This window comes from Pocillopora damicornis, chromosome 12, assembly GCF_964200805.1.
Source record: "Pocillopora damicornis chromosome 12, jaPocDami1.2, whole genome shotgun sequence".
Taxonomy (NCBI): Eukaryota; Metazoa; Cnidaria; class Anthozoa; order Scleractinia; family Pocilloporidae; genus Pocillopora; species Pocillopora damicornis.
This window is the reverse complement of record NC_142681.1, coordinates 12,311,141-12,333,929: the sequence shown is the minus strand read 5'-3', so window position 1 is coordinate 12,333,929 and position 22,789 is coordinate 12,311,141. Positions and strand designations below refer to the sequence as shown.

The 22,789-nt window shown below is 36.5% G+C and overlaps 2 protein-coding genes, 1 long non-coding RNA gene and 1 pseudogene across 3 annotated transcripts in view; 2 read left to right on the top strand and 2 right to left on the bottom strand.

Moving 5' to 3' along the window:
• Nucleotides 1-22,789, bottom strand: part of LOC149036512 (uncharacterized) — a 116,142-nt gene that overhangs the window by 32,348 nt on the left and 61,005 nt on the right. The window lies entirely within an intron of this gene.
• On the top strand, nucleotides 19-1,579 carry LOC149036520 (uncharacterized). The gene is made up of 2 exons (XM_089189397.1): nucleotides 19-151; nucleotides 440-1,579. Exon 2 carries the CDS (start codon nucleotides 652-654, stop codon nucleotides 1,576-1,578), a length of 927 nt encoding a protein of 308 aa, XP_089045523.1. The 5' UTR covers nucleotides 19-151; nucleotides 440-651; the 3' UTR covers nucleotide 1,579.
• Nucleotides 9,932-11,126, top strand: LOC149036519 (uncharacterized; annotated as a pseudogene).
• Nucleotides 16,841-22,789, bottom strand: part of LOC149036518 (splicing factor 3A subunit 1-like) — a 6,021-nt gene continuing 72 nt past the window's right edge. The window contains exons 1-11 of the mRNA XM_089189522.1: nucleotides 22,737-22,789; nucleotides 22,220-22,332; nucleotides 21,486-21,564; nucleotides 20,368-20,448; nucleotides 20,160-20,222; nucleotides 19,650-19,740; nucleotides 19,032-19,103; nucleotides 18,519-18,595; nucleotides 18,281-18,403; nucleotides 17,733-18,042; nucleotides 16,841-17,094 (exon numbers count right to left, since the gene is read on the bottom strand). The exon at nucleotides 22,737-22,789 is cut by the window's right edge and continues 72 nt beyond it. Of these exons, the coding sequence (XP_089045648.1) occupies nucleotides 16,856-17,094; nucleotides 17,733-18,042; nucleotides 18,281-18,403; nucleotides 18,519-18,595; nucleotides 19,032-19,103; nucleotides 19,650-19,740; nucleotides 20,160-20,222; nucleotides 20,368-20,448; nucleotides 21,486-21,564; nucleotides 22,220-22,332; nucleotides 22,737-22,789 (1,301 nt within the window). The 3' untranslated portion in view covers nucleotides 16,841-16,855. The remainder of the gene's footprint in view (nucleotides 17,095-17,732; nucleotides 18,043-18,280; nucleotides 18,404-18,518; nucleotides 18,596-19,031; nucleotides 19,104-19,649; nucleotides 19,741-20,159; nucleotides 20,223-20,367; nucleotides 20,449-21,485; nucleotides 21,565-22,219; nucleotides 22,333-22,736) is intronic.

Genomic DNA, 22,789 nt, shown 5'->3' with positions numbered 1-22,789 from the left:
CCTCTAGAAAGAAAATGAAATATGCTGACGAGGAGCCTAGACAGCTCTAATGAAGAGTTTACCTTCAATACCGAGGAAAGCGAGGGATATAGATTAATAAATGTGAAAAATTTATCCACGGCCGTCTCAAAGGCACACGTGTGTGAGAAAGGTGAGAATTTTTTTTGAAATCTCTGTCTTTCTCTGTTCTCGATTATGACTTATTTCCCATGTCATATCGACCCTTAGTTCCAGTTTTTCCCTGCTAAATACGCTGATTTATCTATTAAATCTTGGATTGGGTAAGAGAAAGATTTTTTGGTATTGTGCATATACAAGTTGTCAACAATAAATTAAGGGGAAAAATCACAGAATGTGTATTTCTGACTTGAGGTCTTTACTTTGCTTATAATAAAATTGCCCGATTTATCTTACAATTTTTCACTTGATTTGACTTTAGGCACCTTAACTCTTGAGGAAGATAAAAGTGCAAGAGCAGGGCTGATGTCACAGTTTTCCCTTCAGTGCAGTTCCTGAGAGGAATCCAGTCCACTTCCAACATCCAGTGGTGTGACCCAGCGAGGGAAATCATATGACATTAACCGCCGAGTTGTCTACCATGCTATAGAGAGTGGCAGTGGTTACAAAGGCCTTGCCACATTCTGTGGTATAATGAATATGCCCTGCCTTTCTAAGCCTGCCTACTACAAACAAGTGGACAACATCCTGGAAGCTCTTGAGGATGAAGCAAAGGAGGACATGAGAAAAGCTGGAGAGAGACTTCGGCAGCAGATTTTGGAAGAAAACCCAGAAAAAGATCTGGATGATACTCTGGATACTGTTGCAAGTTTTGATGGTACTTGGGCCAAACGAGGGTTTACCTTGTTAACTGGAGTGGCTTTTGTCATTTCAGTGGACACTGGTGAAGTTTTGGACTACCGTGTCCTTTCAAAGGCATGTCAGAAATGTTCTTTAAAGAAAGCAAAAGGTGTAAATGAGGAAGAATTTGAGGAGTGGTTGTTTGAACATGAATGTGACATAAACTTTGCTGGTAGCTCACCAGCAATGGAGTGTGAAGGAGCTGTAGTCTTGTTGGAAAGGTCAGTGGAACGTCACAACCTGAGGTACAGATGGATGGTGAGCGATGGTGATAGCAAGGCCTTTAATTGTGTGGAAAATGTTTATGGAGAAATCAAAATGAAGAAATTAGACTGCATGGGACATGTCCAAAAAAGGATGGACAAACATCTGTTGAACCTGAAGGCCAGAACTAAAGGGAAACTAGCTGATGGCAAACCTATTGGTGGTATAGGGAGACTGTCTGACACAAGAATAAAGAAGTTCCAGAAAGATTATGGACTTGCAATTCGGCAATTTGTATCCCTGGTGGTGTTTGTACAAGAGTGGCAACACATGCAAAAGACAGTAAAAGATTGGTTAAGTCTGATTTGCAGGTTATGCAGAAGGAAAAGAGACGGCGTCAAGGGGAGCGACTTCAGAGGACTCGTTGAGAGGAAGCCCTTTGAGAAGCTGAAGGAGTCACTTATGAACCAGGAGGCTTTTAAATTACTTTTAGATATTCCTGTGGACAAAATATGAACACTTGGGCCTCTATAATGGTTACATATTGTAGAAAATTAAGTTTGATTGCTATCTGTAAGTTTAAAGGCTATTTTCTCATTACGCAATAATTTTGTCTTCAAGAAAAGATACCTTGACAACAATTCATCCAATTGATCTAAAATTTTCAGCATTTGTTCCTTTTGATAAGTTTTGTGTTATAGGCAGGGCAATTTTCCATATGATGTATGTACTTAAAGTTGTGAAGTGAAACACCCCTCTGATTTTCCATGTCAAATTTAATTGATCATCATTTAAAATGTTTTCAACATATTAGAAATCCCTCTGCTTATAACAATAAGCAACATGTCTTCTTTGAATTGATACTACAAACCTTATTTTTTATTAATTTCAGAAGGAGTTATCTTTTCTTAAGTAACCCCTGGTAGAACCCAGCAGGTGGCTCAATTAAATGAGTGGTATCCTATTACAGAGTCTGAAATATTTTTTCCATGATCTTCAAGTCATAAGCTTTCCAGGGATATATAGTTTGCCTAAGTTTTGAAGTAAGTCCTAGCTGTGAAAAATGAGTGAAAAATGGGCATTTTTTCAGGTTTACCCCGCCATAAAGTCCCTTTTTCGTCCGAAAGTTTCTCTAATTTGAAAATTCGGTGATAGTTCAGGAATTGACTATTTCAGGCAGCCGTTTGGGCAAGTCAATTGAGTGTCGATGGTAATCTGGGACTGCTAGGTTTGCTCTTCTTCCCTTTGTGATTGGTCCAGAAAACGTGCTCTACTTTCTCAACCAATCAGATGCAAAACTAAAACCAATCACGACTTGGTCACTTGAATTTTCGTGCGCCTCACTCGAACAGTTCGTTTTCACTCTGAGTTCTTATCGGCTCCATGAAATATCTTCCTTTCATTTCATTGGTGATTATTTTGGTTTTTTCTTTCACAACACTCAGTCGAAAACAGCTCTATGGGCAGACACCGTTAGCTTTATCTCCTGGTCTCTACCCTCTCCATTGCCTTGTGATGGTTATTATACGAGAAGTGATTAGTATTGGGTGAACCGCTGTGACATTGAGTAACACAACTGACATGAGACTTCTTCGAATATTTATTACAACTAAGCCCAACATCTTATTCCAGTTCGTGATCGGTTAGTTTTTCCAGCGCGTGCCGATAAGTGTGTGCTTGGTTTGGGTTTTCCAGAATGGCTTACCAGTGCATCAATGTACTTCCGGTCCAGTTAATATCCATCACAACTCCACCTACGAAAGACATGCTGTTGTTTAATATTTCCTTTTACTTAAAGCAATTCTAGAAAGAGTGTCGAAGGAAATGTGGGACTGCAGTGATTTAGCTTCACTGCGCCATTTGATTGGTCAAGAAAACTTGCGCCATCTTCTCATCCAATCAGATGCCAAACTTACCCAATCGAGCCTTGATCACTCGCATTTTCTAGCATTTAAGGCCAGCTTCCTGCACTTACTTTGTATACCATGGGCTCCCTGTGAAAGTTACCTTTGTCTCAAATAGCTGTTATGATTACTCTGGGTTTTTGCTTTGAAGGTAATCGGTCAAGAAGCTCTCTTTACTTTTCAAAGATATGCTAAACTAATTTCCGCGGATTTGTCTCCTTGACATAATAGGGGAGGGTGTAGCATTCTAGAATTTAAAATCAAATCAGGAATATTCCTCATCTCTTTATGCCACAGGGGAAGAGGGTAAGTGTTACCCACAATGCTTTACCATCTCATGAGTCTGTAAGGTAACTCAATAGAAGCCACTCTAAATCCTCCTGATTCAGCGCAAATGTCAATATGTAAACGGTACAGGAAACCTAAGGTCTTTTATCTATAAAATCGTTACTTTTTCCAACATCATGATTCCAAACCGTTAATTCTAAACTTTTCTTGGCAAGGTCACTGTGCGCGATATCATAAACAAATTCCTGTTGTATAGAGATGCCATTTTATCAATTGAGTTGATAATTCAAATCGTCGTCAGCCCTGTGCTTATGACGAAGGGCTAACGCTCGAAACGCTTGTGATAAAAACTCTTCTCATATTCCAGATATTTTTTCTCTCTCTTTGGCTGTCTTTTTGCAAGACATCAACAATCTTTAATCTTCAATCTTTAATACAAATTCCAAATTAATTACATTGAACAAGTCAATTCAATCAATTTGAGGAAACCTTGAAACAGATTACAAGATTCCTTAAAATAAGCCGCCTTGATTATTTACCTACTTAAAACATTGGTGTTAAAAAAAACAATAAAAAAATACCTTTAAAATAGTTAAGCTACTCAAAATTACTCAAATACTGAAGCCGCCTTGATTATTTACCTTATTAAAAAAAAAAGGTCAAAAACTAATTACAAAAAAAATACTCTAAACTCATGATAGAAATAAGATAATTACAATGAAAAAATTGGTACCGAACTTATCATAGAAATAATTAAACGATTTCTTACGATAAAAATTGGCACTGAACTTATCACAAAAATAATTAAACAATTTCTTGCGAAAGACGGGTAAGGTGTTAAATTCCCTAATGCTGAGAGATAATTCGTTTCATGGGCGACAAACTCAGGTAAAAAAAGAATTCTTAAAAGTTTCTGTACGGCTAAAGGGACTTCAAGTGTTAAATAATCAATATTTCTCAAGACTGGTTACGAGAACGGAACATCCAAATACATTTTCAAAAATATCTAAATCATGTATATTCTTAAGACTTTTAAAAGAGAAAACTCTAACATGAATTACCCTACATTATTGTAAAGGTAATAAATTTAATTTACTTAGGCGCTATATTCAGTGTATTCCTCACTGCGTTGAATTTGTTCTAAGTTGGCAATGTTTCTTTTGTTGAAGGGTGACCATACTACACAGACATAAAGAAAAAGCACCTACGAGACAAATCTTATTAAGCTTTTTTAGTCCACTGGTGAAACAAGTGTCACTTCTCCATAGCTGTTGTTTCTCTTAAAAAAAAAACTAAACTTTTTATCCATTTCAAAGTGATATTTAACAATTTCTTTATAAGTGCGCATTGGATATGAAATGGTAAATAGCCAACGAGGTGCGTGGCGCTGACCTAGCTATAGCCAATCTCGTACCAAACAAGCGCGAATGGAATAATTGTTTTATTAAACTTTATTAAATCTTCAGAATTTGGATATTTGAAGCGTCTTTCAGTTCCGCAACAGCTGGTGCAATACATTTTCATATAAGGTGACTTGGAATATAATCTGATACGAGAGCGAGGTGAACTAATCAGATCACTAGAAATGCAATATCCGGAGTTGAAAACTTTTAAATACTTAACGATAGACAATACTCACACTAATAAGATTGTTGCTTAGCGGGCTCAGTTCAAACAAGTTCAGTAAAAACTCTTTCAAAATCATATAAAGGTTCCTTTTGGCCGCATAAAAACTCGGTTTGTCGCACTCTTTCGTTTGTCATCACACCAAACAGTCTAAGGATCGCTCATTCGGTGAGCTGAGGAGCCCAGCTCAAATGCCCCGCACTTTTGGCGACCTAAAATCGCATCTTCCCATTTGTTTTTGATCTGTTACCATGGATTTTACTAAATATTGTCGTTTCAACAGAAACCAACCGCTGATTAAACATGGCCGCACATTAGCTGGGGGCCTGGAAAAGACAAAATAAGTATAATAAAGAGTAGAGCGAAAAACTTTTAACTCAGGTTGTTGGCCTTAAATAAGAGAAAACCACACAAGAAAAAACATTTCTGACTTGAATTATGCAATCATAGTCACACAAGTCTACACTTTCCGTAATTTCGGACTTATGGTCATCACTGGCGCATAGTCGTTCGAACGCGCGCTTATGAAAAAGATCTGGTAAAAAAGGGTCAATCACCACCACAACTTCAATGTAAACCGGGTGCAATACACGGTCGTAAAATAAATTTTATTCTAACCTTCCTGCTCGAAGGATGCCCTATGTATCAAACATATCGAGTTCAGTACCTCCAGATTCATAAGGCGGGCTTTTGGGGCCACAAAATAATAAAATGATCAACGCGTTATGCCAGGCTAATTTATCGAGAGTCAATTAAGTATAATTTCCTAAAATCGTATGGAAAGTATAAAATGTGCGTCACTTGTCTACTTATACGGATTTATCGTTCTTAAATACTGATTAAAATTCCGAGAGTGTGACACAATTAATTCAAGAGAAAACATCAAAGCAGGTTACAGAAATGGTTCACGAATTGTAAACTGATAATGTGTTAACAAAACTCCCCAAAATTATGGTGCCGATAAGAATTTATCGTTCATAATCACTTATGAAATTCCGAGATTGTACCTCAATGAATTCAACAGAAAACATCCAGTAAGGTTACAGAAACTGACTCTCGAAAACTCGAATTCGACAAGTGTGAACAACAATTATTTACGCTAATCATGTGCTTACCAGCGCGCTTGTGAGTTCATATTGCCAGGAGCTCGTTTAATTACACGATCACAGCTCGGAAGCCTCTTGCAAAATGTGATGACTATCAATTTCAGAGATTGATTCTTCAGATTCCAGCACTAGGAAAAATTTATCGTGTCGCAAGCATGTTTATCATGACCCGAGCATTAGGTACGCCTCGAGATGTCGAGCGAAGAGAAAGTGGCTCCATTTTTTGTGAGACAAACCATTTCTAGAAGTTCGAACGAATCGAGTAGACAGCATGATAACACAGCGCTAAACAGTACAATGACCAAATAATGAAATTCACTCCTTTAGTGGTAGGATTAGTACCATGTTAACCGTGAGTTTGTTCGCACCACACATTTCGCGCTCGGTAATTTAATTCTAAGATGTTTGACCACAGGTAGCCCAAGCTCACGTTCATGAATTAATCATTGGCTTTTTCTCGAGGCATGAGCTTGGGTCGCCTGTGGTTTGACGAGTTCTCACATAACAATATTTTCAAAATCAAATTACCGCGTCAGACCACAGGCGGCCCAAGCTCCAGCTGTGAGATGATCATCTTGCGCAATAACAGTCATGGCGGAATTATAAGAGTTGTGTCGCTTGTTATCTGACCGCTTACTTTGATGAAAAGGACGCATTTTGGCGAGTTGTCCATTTCGATGTTTTCAACGTTCATAATTTTATGTACGTTGAAAACCTCGAAATGAACAATTCGCTAAAATGGGCTCTTTTCATCAAAGTAAGCGGTCAGATAACAAATGATACACTGTGGAAGTAAAGTGAGGTATTTTTTTTGAGAATTTGACGTATTTTTTTATTCCTTAGAGCGGTCGTAAATATTCCCATACAAACTCTTATAATTCCGCCATGACTGTTATTGCGCAAGATGATCATCTCACAGCTGGAGCTTGGGCCACCTGTGGTCAGACTTAATGTAAACATGAACATCGCTAAATCAATCTTATTATATTTCAATCTTGGGAAAAGCTATCACTTCGTTCTTAGAGTAAAACAACAAATCTTCGACAAAGCGCGATTTTTGTAAATGAATAATTTAAACCATGCGATAGCTAACTGAGGAGAGAATAATAGAAACTTGCTCACGCTGTTCGCTATCATTTTAAAACTTCCAGGCAAGACATAATCCGTAAGTTAACTTATTTTCCCTAAACACCACGACTGTATTAAACATTCCAAAAGGTAAGACAAGAAATGATCTTAAGAATACGAACACCTCGAAATGTTATTCGAGCGATGAACCGGCGCGAGGTTTTTAAAGAATTAAAAGGGTTTTAAAGAATTGTACGATGAAAAGTGAAGTCGTCAAGGAACTATCTTTGTCTCCTTCACACCGGTAGGCAAATGAGTAACATTCTCTCCATATGGATGCAAACTTAGTAAAATTTCCGCATAGCCTCATACTATTGTAAAATAAATCTGTTTTCCCAATATGGTAATGTATTGTTTTTGTCATTGTTTTCTCTATCCAAGAACTGAATGCATAATGTAGTATGGGGTTGTGCGGAAATTTTACCGCAAACTTATTTAAATAGGGAGGGCAGCGGAATTGGTACGTCGAAGTTGCAGGGGACATTTTCTTTGATGAGAATTTCAGACGCAGATGCGTTAAAACTTTTATCATTCAGCGTTCCATCCGTAATTTCCATACATTTCTCCGTATTTCTTGGGTATATTTAAATATGTCAACACACTCGAAAGGTGATCCGCCTGTGGCCCGCCACGGTATTCCTTTGAAGCGATATCTGACATGGAACCCAGATGTCTTTCAGGCTAAAAAAAATAGGCAGTCTACGACTACATGTGCCCAGTGATATGAAAAATAGTATCATCCTCAATGACTACATGATACAACAACAACAAGAAACTTTATTGTGAATTAAGTATCAACTGTAACAATTCATAATTAAACAAGAACTAAGTAATAAAAACATGTAATAGTACTTTCTATTAATAGTAATTATGCTATAAACTTTTATAATAAATTTTGTTATCAACAACATGAAACTTTATTATGAAATAAGTATCAACTGTAACAATTCATAATTATACAAGAACTAAGTAATAAATACATGTAATGGTACTTTCTATTAATAGTAATTATGCTATAAAATATTAGACTTGTAAGAAGTCTTATAGTTGTCGAGTAGAAATTTGAGCAGACTCAAACTTCTCTATACAGCATCAGGCTTGTTGAGTCGTGTATAATTTGGCACCTGAAATGGTGTGCAAACGCAAGTTTGATGTTGTATACTGTTGTATAGTCTACAAAGTCGAGTACGTTTGCAGGTTTTAGCATTTTCATCATATAAGTATTGTCGCATACAACGCATGATTTGGTAATTTTCAAAAATAAAGTCAACACAATGGCCTTCAGCAAGAGTGTCATTCAATTCCTTTGGTAAATGAGGTTGATGTCTAAACAAATCTTTCATCTCAAGAATAGCTGTAAAAGAGTTTGTAATGGGAAAGTTATTCTATATGGCTTTTGGAAGAAACTGATCTACGACATGCATAGAATTATCTACAACCATCTGTACTGTGCCAGCATTTAGGAACAAATCTTCTAATGGGTCTTTTGTGATATCGTCCAAACTAGTGCTCTTCTCAATAGATGCAAGAAAACTTTTTAGTGCATTATTAAAACATGTGTAAGCCTGAGGATTTACTAGGAAACTTTGAATCATATGAAAATAGATGTATGGTTCTCTCCTATGTTATTAAAGAACAAATGAAACAATATACTGTTTGTAATGAAGATTTCAATGAAATCCAGCAACAAATAAATCAAATAGAACACAGATATGATGATATAGCTCCCTGCACACAAAATATAGAACGACAACATCAGGCAGAAGGGGACCAGGATTTACATCCTGATTTTAGTGACAATTATAATCTATCAGATGATTTAGGAATACCATCTGTAGACAGTAGTGAACCACTGACAATTAATGAATTACCAGATGATGAATACAGGCACATGGTACAAACTTTGAATAAAGAATAAAAAGAATTTTTTGATCATGTATTGCATCAGATTAAGACCTCTGAAGAACCATTTTACTGTTTTCTTAGTGGTGGTGCAGGTGTTGGTAAATCACATGTCACTGAAGCCTTATATCAGGCTGCATTGAAGTATTACAATACTAGACCTGGCATTGATTTTTCACAAACAAAAGTATTGATGCTAGCACCTACTGGAAAAGTGGCATATAACATTAAGGGAAATACCATACATAGTGCTCTTGCAATACCAGCAAGTCAGTCATTAAGAAACTACAAAAGCCTTGACTCAATTAGACTTAACACAATACAATGTCAACTAGGTGGAATTAAACAGATATTTATTGATGAGATATCTATGGTGGGAAATACCATGTTCACTGTTCAAATAAACAGAAGACTCAAAGATATCAAAGGTAGTTCACTACCTTTTGGTGCAGTCAGTATAGTTGCTATTGGAGATTTATTCCAGTTACAACCAGTGATGGATGGTTATATGTTCAAGAACATGAACAATGATGAATATGGAATTCTTGCTCCTAATGTGTGGCAAGAGCTTTTCAAAATGTTTGAACTGAAACAAATAATGAGGCAAAGGGAAAGCAAAGAATTTGCTGAGCTATTAAACAGATTAAGAGAAGGTAATCATACAAATGAAGACATTGCAAAATTAAGGAATCGCTGCATTGCATTAAGTAATCCAAACTATCCAAAAGATGCACCACATTTGTTTATCCAAAATTCAAAAGTGAATGATTTTAACTGCAAAGCTCACAATGCTCTTACAGGTATGAATTATTCTATCAAAGCTCATGATAGTGTAGTTGGAGCTGAATCACAGGAGCTTAGAGACAAATTATTGAAACAGATACCGAGCGATCCTGGGAAGACTAAACAATTACACTCAATATTACACTTAGCAGTTGGAGAAGGAACTGAGATATCTCTGAATACAAGGACAGATGATGGCATGACTAATGGTGCAGGAAATGTTATTAAACTGATGCAAATACATAATACTAATAAGCCTTCAGGGATCATATGGGTACAGTTTGATCATGCAGATTTAGGAGTAAAGACAAGGAATGAGAACAGACAGTTGTATTTTAATGGTATTGAACCAACATAGACACCAATTAAGCCTACTAGTACACAGTTTGCTGTTAGCAGATCCAAGTCAGTGCATGTTGTGCAAAAACAATTTCCATTGAGGTGATACTGAAACAAAGATTATAGTAAATTTTGAGACAAGAAGGGCGATTCCTCACATACATTATCTAGGATTAAGTAGAGTAACAACTATTGATGGTCTCTATGTGACTGACCTGTGTGAGAATAAAATAGCTGTTAGTGATGATGTGCGGACAGAAATGCATCGATTGAGAACTGAAGGACAATTGACATTTGCAGTAAACGCATTATATAATGTACCAAAAATTAGTTTGAAAATATGTTATCTTAATGCAAGGTCTTTGCATAAGCACATCAAAGATGTATGTGCAGATCTCAACTACTCCAGTACTGATGTAAGCATTTTTGCTGAAAGCAGGTTCTGCAACTTGGATGATGATAGTTTGTATAATTTAACACATGATAACAAATAGAGCATGTTCAGGAATGATGCACCAGCAAGAAATCCTTCCAATATATGACCATATGGAGGAACTGTAGTTTATAGTTGTCTTGACTACTATACAGGATATCCATATTGTGCTAATACAAATGGCATAGAAATAACAGTTCTAAGATTTATTGTTATACCACATATTTCAATTATTGGAATATATAGGTCTCCTGCACGATCAATAGAACAGTTATGCAATGCACTTCAGAGTATTTTAGATTCACTTCAAACAGAAGTCAATCTTTTAATTGGTGATTTCAATATTAACTGGTTCAATGTTGCTAATCGTTTGCCACTCTACAATTTCTTTATAAATAACCATGGTTACAGACAATTAGTTAAGTGTACCACCACAGATAACAATACTTGCATTGATCATATATGCACCAACCTACCTGAATCGCAAATTACATTTCAAATTTTAGAAACTTTAGAGATCACAGAGGAATTTGTGCAATACTAAACTGTTTTTGAATTTATCATAGGCTTAAAATAAATGATTAACACTTTCTAGTCATGATAATACTGTAGCTTTTGATTAAAATTTGCATCGTTGTTCTTTTCAAGACATCTGCACAATTTTTATGGTTACATACTTTTGGAAAATGGAAAATCCTTCAGCATCTTCGTAAGTGTTATTTTGATGAGTTTTCTTTGTCGATTTTAATATGTCAGAATTATTATTTACATTAGTTTCTTTTTTTAATTATTAATTAACCACTGCATTCTTTTTTTAACAGATCATCTTCAATGAAACAAACCAACGGCAATGATTCTCAAGGTATTTTATGCCATTCTTTTCATCATAAAACTTATCAATAACTTTATATAATATACAAATTAATTTTTGTGCCTAGCGCTAGTAGAGCCCAAAGCACCATGTTATCATGCTTACATGTGTGTCCATAACTTGGGTTTTTTTCGTATTCTTTTTGTAGATTTTGAAATACAGGGATATCTACACTCCTTGAGCCCAATCAAAAACACTAAAAAGAAGCAAACCCCATACTTTGACTTCTTCTTGCAAACAAGTGATACCAACAAAGTCAGGGGAATATGTTACGAACCGTAACAAAGAAAGAACCTGCTTGAACCATTCCAGAAAAAATCTCCTGTCAAAATTACTGAGACAAAGAGGATCTCTAAAACTAGCTTTTCTACAACTAATAAAGAATTCAAAATCACAAAAAAATCTAAAATCATGCCAACTACTGCAAAATTCTGCTATAATTCACGTTTCCTCATCTATGGTAACAATTAATGAGGCACTTGAAGCAGACGAATACATGGAGTAAACAGCATTAAAAGTTCACGATAATGTTTTTCTAGTTCTTTTTGTTTGTTAAACCACACACTTCTTAAAACCCTAGCTTTATGTTTCCTTGTTTTACTGTTTGTTGTCTTGACAAACTCATCATAATCATCATTTTGTTCATCATCAATGTATTTTTCCAATGGAAGACCATCAATATCAATCTCATGTGTTTCCTTAACATATGGCTTTGAACTACAGTTATCATACCATGCAGCCCAATCTGCTAGTGTTAAATTTTCTAATTTTGGTGGATGCTTACAATATCTCTGAAGTAACCCAGTGGTACATATTTCTTTAGAGTCATAATCCATTTCTTTAATGTCTTCTATAGGCTTCAAAAACTCTACCCTTTCATCAGGAGGTGAAGTGTTTATAAAAATGATTTGTCTCAATACTTTTCTCATGGGTAACTGCAATGTGGTATAAACTGCTTCTTGTGCACGTATTTCTACATTATTAAAAATTTACTACCAATAGCTCTTACTTGCTGTTTTATATTGCAATTGCCCTCTCTAACTTCAGTACAAGCCTGTCTCAAAAGTTCACTCATACCTTTTTGTGATTTTGATATGTAATTTGCTATGTATACAGCACATGCACATACATCTAATACATACTGTATATCCATATTTGCTCTCCATGCTGTTAGACAATCTGCATTATAGTTGTTTATGTGCATTTCATTTGGCTTTTGTTTCAAAAATATGGTAGCAGCATTCAAAGATGAACGGATAGCAAGCAAATAGTTTTCTTCAGTTATATTCAGCTTAAGTATCCAGGGTTTTCGCTTAATAAAATCAACTCTTAAAACAAATTGGGATTTTACCTTGGTCCTTTTTAACTCGTGAATTGCGCGCATGCGCAAGAGCGAGTTATAGATACGATGTGGGGAATGGCATTCGCTCGCTCGCTCGCTCGCTCGCTCGATTGGTCGATTCCTGTAAACTTTTTTTAGATTTTAGGCTTTTGAGTGCATTTTATAGTTTTTGGCGAGCAATAAACAGACGAAATGGCGACCTTTGTTGCTAAGAATAGTGGTGGGGTGAAAAAGAAGCCAATGATAATCTTAAAAGAGTTTTTTTTTTCGTTTTAGTTTCAACAAGCGGCGCCAGCGACTGGCAGGCATGCAAGGATTCACACTGAAATAACAGAACAACCTTCGTTTTTCATAAAATTGTAATTTACAATCCTTGAACTTGAAAACAATCCGAAGATTCATTGAAAATATCACTTACTGCGAAGCGCTCGGAGTTTACAGATGTTCAAAAGCTTTTTCTGTTATAGCGTGAGATTGAGGACAAAATTGATCATTACGTTTCGTCGCGTGTGTTTTTCCTGTGTGAAGCAACAAAAGATACCGGCGACTGACGAAATAACAAGTTAACACGAAAATCAGATAACACCTAAACAAACAATTTTAGCTACCGATTTTCAGTGAATTTTTAAAGAACAATTTTCTTTTAAGTTTCAAGACAATTTGAAGATTCAACATACATACAACGTACTAAAATGCGAAAGTTACACACCACAAAATTGATAAATAGGCCTGAAATGAAATTCTATCTTGTTATTGATCATACGTTGCCTAGCACGTGACCTAAATCTACCCAGGCGGAGATCCAAAATGACGGTGGCAGGCTTGGCTTAGTTATATCACTCAAAACTCGTTCCCGTTTGTCTCATTTGATAAAGAGGGAATCGTTAATGTTTTCATTAAGACAGTATTGCCTTGATTTTCTAATATTTATAACGAAAGACAGTAAATTTCACTTTTCACCCACATTTGCTTCCAACCTTTTCTTTTGAACCAGAAACAAAAATGATAGACGTTTAAAACACATGACATCATCCACCTTGTCAAATGTAATAGCATGATCATTTCAATTGTAATGCCTTCTTATCCCAACGTTACTTTGTTTCTTTGCTACATTAGCGAACACTGAACTACTGCTCGTACTCTAGATATGACAATCAACCACAAAATTCCCTAAACCAGATAACATTAAACATAATCTAAAAAATCATGTCTCATTTCACGAGTTTGCTCACAGAGCACTTTGATTTTTTTACTTTTTATGTAAATTATTAATGTATAAATAATGCTCCCCTGACTCTCCCCCAAATTTCCAGAACAAATGGAAACTCTTAAGAATGATCAAGCTTTACCTTATTATTAAAAATTTTCACATCTTGAATTATCAAGTTATCACAGAGGATTTCTTAGTACTTTAACCTGTTTAATGCCCTAAAAGAAGTGCACATATATACTACACACAATCAGCCCAGTAAAAATGTGCCACAGCCGACAATTTGGCTGCCTGCCACAATATAGCTGCCGCTAACTTCACACTTTTCACACTTCCATTCAAGACAAGGTTCAGCCTCTGCTGCCCATTACTATCACCAGCTTGCCTTCCACTCAAAAACATTTCAACTGAGCTCATACATACATACATACATACATACATATGTGGGAGATTAGGTTACATGAGCGAACCCGCACTATTGAAAGAGATCATTGAATCATAATTCAAAGAAACATTGATAAATAAAATAAATCAATAGAAATGACAAAAATCAAACTAACAGTAGACAGTACTCTTTCAGCCTTCTGGACCTGAGCAGTGCAGTGATCTTCGATTAAGTGCTTAATTTGGAGATAAAACCATGATTTTTGTCATTTCTATTGATTTATTTTATTTATCAATGTTTCTTTCTGTATTTTTCTTTCAATATTCCCACTCCAGCTGATGTATATTATTTGAATTACAAGTCTTATTAGCATGCAAAATCACCTACGGACAAGGCACACACTTTGTACCAAAATAGCTTTGCATCAAGTACATTATCTAGTACATCATTACCATCTTCAGGTATTTCTAATTTACTTGTGAAAATCACACAAATCATAAGCTATATACAGCATACAATCAGCAGCAAATTATTAGAAAGGAATGCAGTAAATTTTAATAAGAATATTACTAAGTAGTTAAATAACAAATAGCCCAGTAAAAATGTGCCCGTTGCTGGGAATTTGGTTCTCAATAAAATTAGCTAAAATAGCCAATCTTGAGTTTTACTGCTCACTCAAAATGGGCTGGCAGCTTACAATTTGGCTGCCTACAATGAAGTACCTTCCGCTAACTTCACACTTTTCAGACTGCTTTTCAGGAAGACGTTTGGCCTCTGCTGCCTATAATTACTACAGCCAGCTTGTCTACTACTCAAAAACATTTTGACTGGGCCGTGCAAGTCTTACTAGCATATAAAAAGCACCTTCAGGTAGATTACAGCAAAGCAGACTTTGTACCAAATGCTCTGCATTAAGTACATCATTACCCTCTTCAAGTATTTCTAGTTTACTTGTGAAAAACCCACAAATCACAAGGTATATTACATTATTCATTCCAGTTGACAAAGCAATCAAGGGTAATTTTTTCATAATAGGATGCAATGATCTTCAGTATGAAGATTATTTGGTACCTAAATAGTAAAATGTTCGAGAGAAGAAATAATCGTAAACATTTTTTCTTTCTCATCAGCATCGACTTCCAAAAATAATGGGTAATGACCACCTAAAACAAAGAAGAAATAAATCAAATTTGTGATTTCACAGGGCTAAAATAAGAAACAAGTATGCATATATTTTATTTCCTACCACTTACAAGTGGCAGGAATGGCTGAAATGGCCTTCACGTGAACACAACAGAATCCTATGCGTGTATAACCATGTAGAACTATTTATTCGGTATCGAAATTACATCCCAAATGTCATGATATTTGACTGAAACTCAGCTTAACCATCTTTCGTTTCGACTTCGAAACTTGCTGCTTTTTACCATCGTTTCAATGTTTTATTGTTGTTCAAAAGGTGGTAGTGCCATTGCAGACCGTGATTTTTTTTACTTGAGAACCAGATCGCAACACCCAAGCCTTTTCACGCTAAAATATTAAACTATTGAGATTTCCTTCGCCGCCGTAAGCCGCCATTTTATCTTTCCCTGGATACAAGTTCCCAAGCTTCGAGCCCGAAGGTCTCAACATGCACCGAAATTATGCTATTCGTTATTTCAGGGCCAATTTAGAAATAACGATAATCGTTATTTTGGTGTCGAGATCATGCTGCAAAAATGGAGGGAAATACTCGTAGGCTCTGGAGACGAGCAAAACTCTATCCAGTCCCTCGGGCATAATGCGCACGCATGATCTGTTCTTTTTTGTTTGCAGCGATCACTTTTTTGTTTGCAGCGTTCACTTTTTTCTTTGCAGCGTTCACTTTTTTGTTTGCAGCATTCACTTTTTTGTTTGCAGCGTTCACTTTTTTGTTTGCAGCGTTCACTTTTTTGATTGCAGCGTTCACTTTTTTGTTTGCAGCGTTCACTTTTTTGTTTGCAGCGATTGTTTTTTGTTTGCAGCGATTGTTTTTTGTTTGCAGCGTTTCTTTTTCTTTGCAGCGAGTCCCTTGTGGGCCATCGTAGTTTTCCGAGAGCGATAGCAGCACACGTTAGGTTTGTAAATTGGTATTATATCACTTGGCGTATATCCTCGGATATTCCCCAGTTTTCGCGGGGGAATATTAGTTCGAGTGAAGCGTTTAGACCAATCGCGCGCAGGCAAAAATATTTGATGGATTTAAACAACAAACATTTACGCCTTGCCTTGGCGCTCAACTTCTACTACATGCATTTTCAAAGGTACGTTGAAACTTAATCTTTTGTTCCAAGAGCTGAAAAATTTGAGGGCTAGTTGAAATATAGCTTCCACCAAGGCAAATTAAATAAATGTTTGTTTATTTTTCCTTTCATACTATCTTTTTTCAAAGCTTGAAACAACTTATGTCCGCTGACGAGTATCTTGCACAAAATGGAGCTCAGTGTTCAGTTAATACTCACGTGAGTCCCTTCAATTTGTGTATGGCCTCGATCTGTTGTTCAATTGTCACGCCTTGTTGAGGCAAGCGTGAAGTGGCCGCCATGGAAGCAGTGTGACCATCCCATGTGACCTTCTCTGGTTTTCGGATATCTTCTTCTCCGATCTTCTTACCGATGACAGTCTCTTTGTCACCAGCTCCAAAGATATCTGTACGGCGCTCGGCCAGCTGCTTCAGACTGCTTCCAATTGACATACCTGACAGACAAATGAATGAATGTGTTCCTGACCCAGCAAAAGCTCAAGACGGTTGGAAATTGGATAATTTTTGCCTAGGCTTCGTCTCGGTCAGTAAAGAAAGAAGGAGAAGAAGAAGTTGAAATAGGAGACAGAAAAACAACTAAGCCAGCAACCTGGACGGAACAAGCTTTATACACTTCCAGACGTCAAAGATCGTAACCAAACGAATATTGATTCCATCTAAGGTGTTTTGAGCTTTGGACTTTCACCGAATTCCACTTTCGCGGACGTCCGCTCCGTAAGTTCCGCTCCGTCACTGCATTGATTTTAAGCATAAAAACTAACCTAAGATAGCCTCAGTTTTCCTTCAAGTAGACGTCTCAGAAAACAGGCATCCACTTAATAGTCTTTCTAAATCGCTCTGACGAAGGGCTAACGCTCGAAACGTCAGCTTTTTTACCCTTTACAGTGGCTAATTTACGTTTTCAACTCAGTTGTTAACACTAATTAAAAATTACTTTCTAAAAATAGCTTTTGTAAAATTGACACAGTCCACAGGCCATGACCAGGAGCCCCTTCTCTGTGCCTTCGTTTATTGTTCTAACCCTATAGTGAGTTTACACGGCAGATAGAGTGACCAGTAGCACTGCTTTTACCTTCAGCAAACACTTGTTCCTGCTCCTTCTTCTCCTGCATCACTCTATCTCTCTGCTCCCTCCAGCGCAGATCCAACAGACTTATCTTCATGTGCTTGGCCATGTTCTCTGCAGGAACCCGCTCGCCTGTGATTGGTGAGATCAGGAACTTGTCCGTCTGAGCCAGGGGTGCAGCCGCTTTAGGAGCCTTTGGATCATAATTTCTCCGGATTTGGATGTTCGATCCTGGGGCTGTGGGAGGTAGGGGCGGTTTGGGGCCAGGTTCAGAGGGGATCGGTGGAAGAGGCACCTCATTCATGTCTGTGTTTTTCTGAAAGATGAAAATAACATGGTCGTCACAGTCTTTACAAAAGATCCATACACACAAAGAGAAGCACACTTATAAGGCGTTCGCGGACAACCACATATTGTAGAGCTCTTCTCCCATTCTCCTTTTCAGAGTCTTGTTTCAGAGTCAAATTTTAATCTTTACACATGCTGACGAAGGTGTAGGTGCAATGTGGGTAGATCGATAGGTACACGAATGTAGTAAAATAGGCTTGTCTTACCCCAGTTGAATCCTTCATAGGAGGGGGAGGTGGAGGAACTTGTAACAATGTCGGCTCTGGTTCGTCAACTTCCATCTCCACATCCATGTTGACTTCCATATCATCTGGCGTAGGACCATCATCCTACAAAAAATAATCATGAGCATTTCAGTTTTGGTCTTAAAAAGGACCATGGAACAGGCATCTACATGCAACTATCAAGTTTAAATTGATCACAAGCTACATGTACTGTACGCACCTGTACTTGTTCGTATCGCTCTTGCGCTAATATCCTGGCTCCAAGCTGTTCTCTGCTTACTGGTGGAGGCAAGTTGGCTAAAACAACACAATATAAGGATCTCAATAAATTAAAATAGATGCTTCAAAAGAGTAAGTTTTATCTGCAAGTGTAAAATTTTGTTTGTTTCATAGTTCTTTTCCACGCAGGTTTTCAGCGGCTTTCCCATTAGACAGCTGTGAAACTGGGATTACCAATAATGGTGGCTGTCTCTCTTACTGACAACCTAAAAACAGCATTTTGTCAAGCAGATCACTCATCAATGAACTCTTTAATTCCCGAGATTTGATTGTTAATTCGCCCTTCTAGCCAATACACATCACCTGTAAATTAGTTACAAGAATTTTTGCTAGATCAAGATAATAGAATCTATCTGATAAGTTTAAATATCCTCACAACCTGAATGCTGGATAATGTAGGGATATCATAGTTAGAGGGTTTTACTCTTGTAGAAATGTAATGTGAGAAACCAACCTGTTTCGTTGTCTTTAAATTCCACTGTTTCCACCACAACAAAGTCATGCCAGTCCACTGATGCAAATGCAACTATATTGCAAGAAGGGAAAGGATTTAACTGATCACTGCAAATCAACTTTGAGCCAATGGAGAAATTTTAATAGACACATGAAACTCCTGCAACTCACCAGGAGTAAGAAAAGATTGCACTAACAGGAGAGACCTTGATAGCTACCGTACTCAGAACAAACTATTTGGCATAAACATGCAACAAGAAAGTAAAATTCTTTTCAAAAAGAACTTTAAAACCAGAGTTAAATCTGAAATAGAAACAAACTGCTAAAAGAAAAGTAAAGCGTTTTGTCTGTCTGCCCATAAGACGTCATTATGTGTATATACATATCAGAATGTCTCATCATATGAGCTGCACTGACTTGCAATTTTCAATACGAAATATTAAAATTGTAATCATTCTTGCTATTGAGGTTACACGCACATGTATATTTCCCTTCAGAGAAGCCATATAAATAAGATTGTATTCTTGTCATTTCCAAATTTGCGAGAAAGGCTCAACAACAATAATTCTCTGATTCTAAGTTTCACAGCAATGCTGTTGTTAATCAAGCAGAGACCAACCTCTTTCTTTTTCTTTTTCATCCTCTAATTTCTTTTTTTCTCTTTCTTGCTGTTTAATCCACTCAACACGGTACATGACACAATCCAGAATCTAAAAAGATGCAAAGTATCTCAGCTTCTCTGACTGACAATTAGAATACACAGAAGCTTGTCACCAGACATACTAAAAGTTTTCTTTAATTAAAACCAAGATAGTTTACTAATATTTTGAATATCTTGGTGGATCTATGTGAATGGTGCATGAGAAAAAAAGTCTCACAATTTCCAGGGGGAACTTTTTTTTTTACTATCTTACAATACAATGCAGAGGAAATTGGTTGCCTTTCCAGTTTCCACGAGCATATCATGATATACCCTCGAAAAAAAGGTTCCGCTCTTTCTATAGCTTTGGTAATTTTGTAAACCAGTAGAAAGGTGGTTTATTGCTTAATAAAGATTTGCTTAAGTATGAGAGTCATTGTTTAAGAAATGATTTTAACTTTGTCAAAACATAGTAAACAGTTCTGATACCTCTTTGGGTTTATAAGCATCCTTTTGCAACTTCTCTTTGATATCACTTGGGGGAATCAAAACCTGACAAAATGTAAGATTTACTCAATACAGTTATCACTCCTATTGCAGTACATGATCATGTTCATATGAAAATACAATGAAGAAGGAATGATGCCATTTTCTACAAGGCCCTGAACAAGTAAATTCATCTTGAGGCAAATCTCACCTTTGTATACTGTTCCACAAGCTTGGTGAAATAGTTGAACAAACTGTGCTGTGGCCGTAAGAAGTCAAACTGATAGTTTCTCTGCAAAATAAATAAAGATTGTAACAGCATATCACCATGGCTCTTTCAAAAATTTAAGATATATCATTATTATTCTGGTAAGAGGAGTAAGTCTCTCATTATTATTCATATATACTGATCACAAGTTTACACCAGCGTCTTCCCTATGATCAGTCTTTTCAGTCTAAATCAAGTTTCTATGAGTGTTATCATCATTACCAAGGGACCCAAAATGATATCATTTTGATTCCACAACAAGTAGAAAGTTTTGGCTACTACATAGCAGCAATAGTTAACAACTTGGACACTTAAGGTCATAAAGCTAGCCCAGGCCATAAATCTGAATGGAAAAAAAAACAAGGTAACTAACAGTACAGACAAGGTTAGTAAGATTTTTATCATATCTCTGGGTTCAAATAGAGAGGGAAGATTTCAATTCAAACAAACTTTTGAATTCAGTGGGCCATACACTGGAATATGGCATGCTAAATTGACCAATCATAATGCACATACTAACCGAGATATATAATGTTTTTAATAGTGCATGAATACTGTAAAAACCCACAGATAAGCTGCACCCTGAATTTAGCAGCTCAAATTTTGGAAAAAAAGTTTTTTGAAAGAAATAAAAAAAAATCCAAAGTTGAGTCTTGAGAAGTCTTCTTAATCCACTGTTCATTGAACATAAACCCACTATTAACATTGCAATGGAAAATACTTCAAAGTCTTACTCATAATGAACATCATTTCTACCAACTTTGCCATACGATTGACCTTTTTCTGGTATTTGTCGACAAGAATTTTTTCATTCAACACAGTTTTTCATAGATTTTTGCATAACAACAAGAACACGAGCAGAACATTCGAAGCTTAGTAACCAGGCATTAGATCGCACATGAAAATGGAAAACATTCACAACACCTTTTTCAAATGCTCCCGCAGATAAACTCACCCCCAATTTCTAGCAACGATTTTTGGAAAAAAGGTGCGGCTTATCTGTGGGTTTTTACGGTAACTGAATTGTCTCATGTTTGTGAAGTGTCTCATGGCAAAAGTACCTGCTCTCTGTTCATGAGATTAGTTAAGAACTGACGTCCATTCCTTGCCACAAACTGTGCAGTCAGTTTAACAATATTCCTGTGTGTTTCAAAGGAATATAAAACAATGATTTGCATTAATCAGAAAAGTTATTGAGTGAGTTACTAACCTTTTCACTCCCAAGACCTACATGTACCTTTACATCAATTCTCTACACCATCTTACAGTGTTTTTCCTTACTTTTGCTTATAAGATTTGGTGTTAAATCAAAAAGTATTCTCCAGTTGATATATTTCTTTCCTCCTATCAAATTTCCTGATTGGAAGTGTACTAGGTAATGGAAATTTCCTCCTTGGTCACCAGTGGACCAGAGAGGATTAATTAAAACTCTCAGTCTATAGCTACCAACTGAATTGATTCCTTCAAAAATATTTCATTGAGGTGAATTAAAGACATAATGCATGGCAAGTCTTGTCATAAGAATTCAACAATTTACCGTACAGTGACAGTATCTTGGGGAGAATATTTCAGAAAGCTAGGGCTACAAGCACATGTACATTGTATCAGTACCAACTGAACAGCAGTAACATGCCAGTCAGTTTTCGGTGGATTATCAGTAAACAGATTGTATTAAAATCAAGTACAATAACAACAATTTATAGTAAAATACACCTAAGGTTACTGATTGTGAATGTACACAACTCTAAAGAGAAAGGCATGCATTTAGTGAAATGCAAATTTTAAGTTTACTCACAGATCTAATGCAGATATAGATGGTGGATCAGCCATGAATTCAAATTCTGGGGGAGGTTCTTTAGGTACAGGTGGCTCTGAAATTGTCACTGGGATCTGCATCAGAGGCTTTGGCTAAAATCAAAGAGAAATAGTGTTCAAATGATCAAAGTGTGAAGCTACCCATTCATTTATCCTTGACAATGCTTAAAAATTGACGATGAACATCACCATTTTGAGTTTTGCAAAGCAATGTCACTGCCTATCTGAAGCACTCCAAGCTGTGACACTTTTGGTCATCATGGAGGCTGGAAAAGATTTAGTTGACTAAACTTTGGAGAATTGAGTGTTGGGTTTTAATTCTGTACTGTCAACTGACAAACAGGTATCACATCAGGCTGTAACAACCAATTCTCAAGATTAATTCTGAAAGATCTATATTGTTTGGCCTCCATTTAGAGAGTTTTCTCTCAGATCCTAGAAGTGAAAGAGTCAATAAGGGTCAATATTGTAGTTATTAAACATCCTTGTGTTTCTACCTTCTGTGGAGCAGGAGCAGCTGGAATGGCCTCTGGTTCTGATGAAAACATCA